We start from the raw sequence: 7592 nt of genomic DNA on the forward strand, positions 1-7592 counted from the left end.
AGGGACAGCAGTGCGTCCTCAGCAGCTGTTCAGTCAGTTACACGCTCGCCGCAGCTCTAGCGCGCCAGGGCGGGGCCCTCCCCGGGGAGGGCAGACTGCAGAAGGCAAAGCCGTGCTCGTTTCTTGGTGTAGACATTTTGACAGCTGCCCTCACTTAGTTCCAAGTGGCTCCAGGTTCACAGCAGGTTCTGGCCAAGTCTCTGTGGTAGATGGCTCGATGGGGGGCTTGCATAGAACACTCAGCTGCTTGCTTTCCTGAGCCTGAAGAGATGCCCTGCACCAGCCCAGTGACTCTGTTAACAGACATTTTCTGGAAGCGCCTCCCCAGCTGAGGTCTGAGCGAGAGGGACTGGAGGGAGGTTACAGTTTGCATCCTTCAGCAATCCCAGTCCCACTCCTCCCCGACTTTTAGATCCTTTCGGTAATTAATCTGGACCTTGTGTTCCTCTGGGGGGCTCCTGTTTCAGGTGGTGACGGACCCTAGCTCCATGAGACGCTCATTTTCCACTATCCGGGACAAGCGTTCAAACTCCTCATGGCTAGAGGAGTTCTCCATGGAGCGAAGCAGCGAAAACACGTACAAGTCGCGCCGCCGGAGCTACCACTCCTCGCTGAGGCTGTCAGCCCACCGCCTGGGCTCCGACTCTGGTGAGGGCCTCCCCCCTCGCCCCTCCTGGGGGCTGCTTCCCTGGCGGGCTGATTCTGGCAAGAACCGAAAATCACTGGGGTGGAATCCAGATCAAGACCGGGTCGCGGAGAGTGAAGGCTGCTCCTTCACAAAGGGGGTACTCTCTCTGACTCCCATCCTGAAACAAAGCAACAAACCCCCCATCCTCATCACAGAGGCTCCAGAGATGCCTTTCCTCCAGGGGAGGGCCACAGAAATCATTAAAACGGGCAGTTTCCAGCGGCAGTCTACAAAACCACGGGCCACGGTGATGCTCCCAGCGCCCCTGGCGGGGGCTGGGCTTTGCCACCAACGCTACTTCAACCCAGACAGCGCTGCCTGGGATCGCTTTGTCTTTGAGTTGTTGTTTTTTTTTTTAAGGAAAAGGGTCATATAGAAAATCATGAGTCTGGCTCAAACTCTTTACTACATGAGGAAACAAAGATAGAAAAGCAGTGACATGCCCCATGTCACAGCGCCCATAAGTGACAGAAATGGGACTAGAAGTGAAATCCTTTGACTTCAGTCCCAGGGCATTATGGTAACTGTGTCATTCCTTTGTTCGTAGCAACTTCTTAATTCCTTTCTACTAGTGCCATCTTCCACCCCAAAATTACACACTCATGTTTAGGACCCAGAGAATTCCTGGGCCACATTGCTGGCAAAGAGTCTGCTTCATGGTGTCTAGCATAAATGGAAACACAAGTGAACAGTTGCATCACTGGGTGCATGAGTCTCTCCAGTGGCAACCTGCACACTTCCCTCGTCACAAAAGGGTAATATTCCAACCTTCCTCTCCTGCCCCGCTTTCCAATCACTTGTTGGCATGTCCGCAGAGGCCAGGGTCCTGGAGGGGCCTAGTCCCAGGCCGTAAGACCTGTCTTTCGGTTCAGCGGCCAGGGTGGGCAGAGCTATGACCAGCTGCTTTTGTCATCTCTCACAGGCCACAAGTCCGACACCCACCGCTCAGGGGGCAGAGAGCGGGGACGATCGAAAGAGCGGAAGCACCTTCTGTCCCCTGACGTGTCCCGCTGCAACTCCGAGGAGCGAGGGACCCAGGCCGACTGGGAGTCCCCAGAGCGCCGTCAGTCCCGGTCTCCCAGCGAGGGCAGGTCACAGACCCCCAACCGACAGGTGAGCACGGGGAATAAGCGGCGTCTCTGCAGAAAGACAGGAAGGCACAGGCTTTTAACATTAGGTGCAAAACCCGGGCATCCTGCACCCACACAGACCTCAGTGTCCAGGAGACTACGTCCACTGTGCAGAGAGGTTAGCTACTTAATGCCTGTGTGCTCAGAAATACGAATTCACAGAAAAGCAGAGCCCCCCAAGAAAGACAGTGGTGTCTAGGGGAGCATTTCGTCTCTGTCCTCAGATCCAGAGGCACAAAGTCACAACAAGTAAGCTCACAAATACCTCAGGCAGATTTAAGAGGAAAGCTTTGTCTTTTTCTTTTTTCTTTTTTTTTTTTTTTTAGCCAGGAAAGTCTCTTTGACCTTAGTATTGGTTGGAACAGTTTTTCATCCCTCAACATAGGATTCCTAAGTCAGATCTATTTAACTTTTGGGATGGCTGGAAACTAGACAAATGAAAGCCATCTCTCCTTCTGGCCTGTGGCTGAAGCAGGAGCCTGTGTCTAAGAATAACTCCCAGAGCGGAGTGCAAACATTCTCTGGCTCTGTTCTTTTGTCCCCACTGCCATCCCTGCCCGACGTCTCAGAGCCCAGCTGGGAGGCCCCACTCACCTGTGGTGAGCAGTGGGGACGAGTAGCCGACACTCAGAGGCAGTTGAGACGTTCACTTCCAGAGCAGTGGTGTCGAGTTTTAGTGCAGCACAGAGTCACCGAGGGCCTGTTGTCACTGCACATTCCTGGGACCTCAAGGCTTCTGCTTCAGCAGTGAGACCCACTGGAGAGTGGAACCCACAAGTCTGCACTTGGAAAGACCCCAGCATCTCCTAGGCGATCTCGAGCAGGTGGTTCCTAGGTCACACGCGCACCTTGAGAAAACACCGTCCTGGAGGTCCATGTACCCACACCCGAGTCAGGGGCCCTTGGGAATAGCTGAGCAGGTCATGTAAGGCCTGAGCTGGCAGATGAGTGTGTGTCGTCGAAGCTGCGTTAGCCTCAGCAAGCGACTGGCAACACAGATGCGAAAGGAGAAGAGGGAAGCCCTTTGCTGCTCCCTTAGGTCCAATTCCCAAGAAAGTTCCCCAGACAGAGCAACTCTAGAGCCTTCGATCACCTTTCACGTAGCTGTCTTGCCCCAAGGCTGAAGGCTTTCTTTCGGGGTGCCCTGTGCTAGAGAGGACGTCCACATCCTTGCTGCTCAACTCAGCGCGTCTGGCCCGTGGTCCAGCAGTCCCTGGGAGCTCATTAGAAATGCAGAATCTCAGGCCCCACCCAGGTCAGACTGTCTGACCCGCATCCGTGGTTTAACAAGACCCCCCAGGAACATGTAAGCGTATTGAAAATTGACGTGCCCTGGTCTCCATGGCACTGGCTCCTCAGTCTCTTTTAATCTCTGCGTCCCTGAGCGGATGTGAGCGAGGGGACTCTGGTGGCTCTCTGTAGGAAGGGTTAGGAACCTTCACACGGTCCCAAGTAGGGACAAAGCCAAACCCAGTCTAACATGACGTGTTTCTCCCGCCGCACAGGGCACGGGGTCCCTGAGCGAAAGCTCCATCCCTTCCGTCTCTGACACCAGTACCCCAAGACGAAGTCGTCGGCAGCTCCCCCCTGTCCCTCCCAAGCCTCGGCCCCTCCTTTCCTACAGCTCCCTGATGAGACACAGTGGAAGCATCTCCCCACCTGCTGATGGAAGCGAGGGTGGCTCCCCACTGGCCTCCCAAACTCTGGAGAGCAGCGACGCCGGCCTGCCTGAGTCTTCCAATCCGCGGCACGCGCCGCAGGGCCTGCGCCCCTCCCCACAGCGCTACATCTCCGAGCCCTACCTGGCCCTGCACGAAGACTCGCACGCCTCGGACTGCGGCGAGGAGGAGACGCTCACCTTCGAAGCCGCCGTGGCTACCAGCCTGGGCCGCTCCAACACCATCGGCTCGGCCCCGCCCCTGCGGCACAGCTGGCAGATGCCCAATGGGCACTATCGGCGGCGGAGGCGCGGGGGGCCTGGACCAGGCATGATGTGTGGCGCTGTCAGCGACCTCCTGAGTGACACAGAAGAGGACGACAAATGCTAGAGGCTGCTCCCCCCTCCGATGCATGCTCTTCTCTCATGCGGGGAAAACCAAGACCCAAATTGGGAAGCCGGTGCGGCCCGGGGGGGAGGAAGAGGGAGGAAGGAGACGGATGGAAGGACACGGTGCGCTATCAGAGAAGAGGAAGGAAAGGACGAGAGGAACACCAGTCCAGCCCACCGAATCGCTTTGTTTCCCTGTGCAGGATGGGCACTGCCATAGTTCTGCCTCTCTGCTGGGGAAAGAACACACAAGAACACGGAGGGTTAGTCCCAGGGGAGAAGGGACACAAGGATGGCTTTGCTTCCCCTTGCCCCTGCCCACTTTTCTACAGCCCTGGCAGGGCCGAGCCGGCCTGCGTCCACGCCCATTGCCCTGAGAAGCCTGGAAGACTTTGTGACTCTTAACTGAGGAGTCGTGAAGACGCTAGGAGAGGAACCTTGTCCCCCACCAGCTCGTGTTCCTCAGCCAGTGCCACTGCCACCAGGGTGACTGCAGCAGCATCTCATGTGTGACCCTGGGGCTTGCTTCCCCCAGAGAAGCACAGGCTGAGTTCAGGATGCCAGGGATAGGAGGCGGGGAGGGAGGAGGAAGGAGAAGGCCTCGGGCGCTGTGGCGGCAGCAGCGAGGGCTGGTCTGGATGAGCAAAGCCATAGTCCGGCAGCCCACGCCATAGAGGAGGGGACCAAAGAAGCAGCGAGCTGGTGGTGCTGGGCGGGGCCATCCTGTCAGCCACTCAGGCTAAGGAGGGCCCCTGGCGTCCACAGAGGTGCCTGAGGCTCTGGTAAGGGTGATACTGTCAAAGGATTTAACAACCTGTGTAACCAGGCCACCAGCTGATTAGAGTGGGGTCCAGCCTCAGTGCTGGGGTGCCATGCCACGGCGGGCCTGAGCCTTGGAGACGCTGGCCGTGGAGCAGCCTAGGGTAGGGTGAGGCCGTGGAGCAGCCTAGGCACTTAGGGGGCTCCAGGCAGAGTCTGTATTCCAACCAGCAGAGAAGTGGTCCAGTGTGTGGAACAGCATCAAGGCCACCCCAGTACACGCCGGCTGAGTGTCAGCCCAGACTCTGGTCCAGGAGGCAGAGGGCCTCTCTGCCAAGTGGCAAGGCCAGTGCGGCCGAGTGCCCATGGCCTGGCGACCCCCCAAGAGGGCAGCACACATATCCAAGGTGGACTACGCACCACCTGGTAGGGACTTCCATAGAGATGGGAGAGGCCAGCAGATCGAAACAAGAGAAGCTGCAGTGAGAGAGGCGGTCTGCAGGGAGGAACCTCGGTCTGGCAGCTTCTGCAGCTGGTTTGTGGTTGAGGCTCAGCAGGTCAGGGGACTGCAAGGTGATTAGTAAACATACCTCAGCATAGACACCGGCTGCTCTTCTAGCAAAGCTGGCTTGGATGGGCTTCAGCGCACAGTGTGACAGACCTGGGCCTTATCCCTGCCCCGAGTAGGCGCTGAGCAGGAGACAGCCTCAGGACATTGTTCCTAACCCCCAAAACTCAGATGCAGGGAGAAAAAGAGAGCCCTTCCTTGGCTGATCAGCGCTCCTTTTTTTTACATAGATTGTCCGCTCAGTAGACACACACCATCCCCTAGGTCCCTCTCCTTCCCCAGCACCGTCACTGAGGTGGAAGGTTCTCCTGGAGCAGGGACCAGGCAGGGCCCCCCTTTCCCAGCCAGGAGCAGATGGAGCCCGCCTCACGGAGCCCTCCCTGGGGAGGATCAGAGGTCCCCGGCCTGACCTGGCAGGGGATGAGCAGTCTGTACCCTCCTCCAGCCCAGACTCCACCTCTTGGGTAGAGGCAGTCAGTGGCCGTTATTTTTCTAAGAAGGAGCCTCTTTTTTCTTACAAAGTTGGTTTTTTTGTTTTGTTGTTGTTGACATAGAAATAAGGCATAGCTGCGTCAGCTCTGAAAAGTCAAGTTCAACCCTATGGCTGCAGAATCCTTTGAGTTGGCCCTGCCTTCTAGACATTGATGGGGCTGAATTCAGGACCCACCGTCAGCCCCCAAACCAAAGTTGTCCTGGGCCAGGAGACCAGGCATGCAGAGACAGAGGCCTCCTGCTCTCAAAGCCTCTTCCCTTTTCACTTTGCCCCCCGACTCAGCACACTTGGGGTACCCGGGAATGCGGTCTGTGACACCTGAGCCTAACAGGCGTAATGGTTGCACAAGACTCAGCTTCTGGGCCTTGTACTGTCTCAAAGGGTCCCTCTGCTCAGCGTCATTTCACGCCAAAGTGCTGCTTCAGGCTGCTTTGTGTGCGCAGAACTGCTTGCTTTCACCTCGGAAATGCAGCTTTCCCAGGGGACAGGCCGACGACAGGGGGGCCGTTCTGCGCCGGCCAGAGTCTACCGCCTTGTGTTCTGAGCGAGGGAGTGTGAAGTGACACCTTACGCCGTTGCACCAGGAGGAGTTCAGGCTGGCAGAGCAATTACCAGAAATGGAATTTGCCTGCAAACAACATTACAAACATACTACAAACACAAAATTTACCACGCCGGGAAAGCTTCCCGGACACCTGAACTCCTTAAACTCACGCGCGCCGGGGTCCTGAGCAAAGCGGCAGGAGTGTGGGTGCAGCCCTCCGCCACCTGGGCTCCTCTAGCGCTCGTGAACCTATGAACTCATCTTATTCAACTTCCCCTGACCAACAAATCAGGTTTCTTATCCCTTAGCCTGCATTACCCTTCTATTAAGGCCAGAAAAGCAAAGGCAATTTTCTGTTAAGTCACGGAACTCATTAGCATAATCTTATAATGGTTTCCTTCCGCCTCTGAATAAATAGGAACCCCGAACGCCCCTCTAATAGCCGACTGCGAGATCCAGTCCTAGGCAGGAGGTTCTGCCTTTTTCCCTTGAAAAGAGGCCCCCTTAAAACCCCAAAACCTGTGCTTCTCTTTGGATTACAAAGTGTGGCAGCAGCTTGAGAAATTGCAGGCGAAGTAGGACCAAGTACCAGGGTTGGATCTCACACTGAGTACCGTAGGCCCCCCTGAAGAATCTTTAGCTCCAGGCCCAGTTTCCCTTGCTAATATGAGTCTTCAGAGTCCCCTCAAAACCAAACAGAGGAAGGTGGTGCGGAGGGGAGGGGAAAAGAAGGGGGGAGGGGAGGGGAAAAGAAGGGGGGAGGGGAGGGGAAAAGAAGGAAGGAGAAGAAAGCAAGGCAGAGAGACGTTCTAACTAGGTTTGTGTTTAGACAGTCCTCTCTTCCCTTAAGCCTCCGTTCGGACTTCTGGGGCGGGTGGGGGGCATCCATCTTTCTTTCTGTGTATGTGTGTCCCTCTCCCTGTCTCAGTCCCCGCGGGACAGAGTGCCAGCAGCCCTTCAGACAAGGGGGGAGAGCTCCAGGCCAAGGTGCCCTGTGAGCTGGGGTCAGGGTACAATTACCGCCACTGTGAAGGAGCGGTACCCTTGAGCACCCCCCGGACACAACTGCCCCAGGTGGGGCTGTGTCCTTTCTAGCAGGGGAATCTATTTCTGTTGTGAGTTTCACATCTCCCCATGAGGGACTGAGAGCACTGATGCCACGTCTCTGCAGCTGAACTCCAGGTGCTCTGGATTTTGCCTCCCCTTGACTCTGGGACCACAAAGAGCAGACCCTGTGTTCCCTGACTCAGCCAGCACACATCCTGGCTCACGGCCTCCCTCACATCCACTTTGCGATGCACCTGAATGTCCTCTGCCTTCTGTCCTCCCAGCACAGCCCTCGTTTTTGCTGCGTGTTAGCAAT

General features: G+C 56.5%; 1 protein-coding gene across 5 annotated transcripts in view; it reads left to right on the forward strand.

Annotated features, from left to right (window-relative positions):
• The window catches only part of CACNA1E (calcium voltage-gated channel subunit alpha1 E), a 439633-nt gene extending 432669 nt beyond the window's left edge, over positions 1-6964 (forward strand). For all 5 annotated transcript variants that reach the window (XM_064478060.1, XM_064478056.1, XM_064478059.1 and 2 more), the window contains 3 exons: positions 468-648; positions 1611-1801; positions 3324-6964. In XM_064478060.1, the coding sequence (XP_064334130.1) occupies positions 468-648; positions 1611-1801; positions 3324-3866 (915 nt within the window). In that variant the 3' untranslated portion in view covers positions 3867-6964. The remainder of the gene's footprint in view (positions 1-467; positions 649-1610; positions 1802-3323) is intronic.
• Positions 6965-7592: the final 628 nt, after the last annotated feature.

The sequence above is a fragment of the Camelus dromedarius genome, chromosome 23 (genome assembly GCF_036321535.1).
Source record: "Camelus dromedarius isolate mCamDro1 chromosome 23, mCamDro1.pat, whole genome shotgun sequence".
NCBI lineage: Eukaryota > Metazoa > Chordata > Mammalia > Artiodactyla > Camelidae > Camelus > Camelus dromedarius.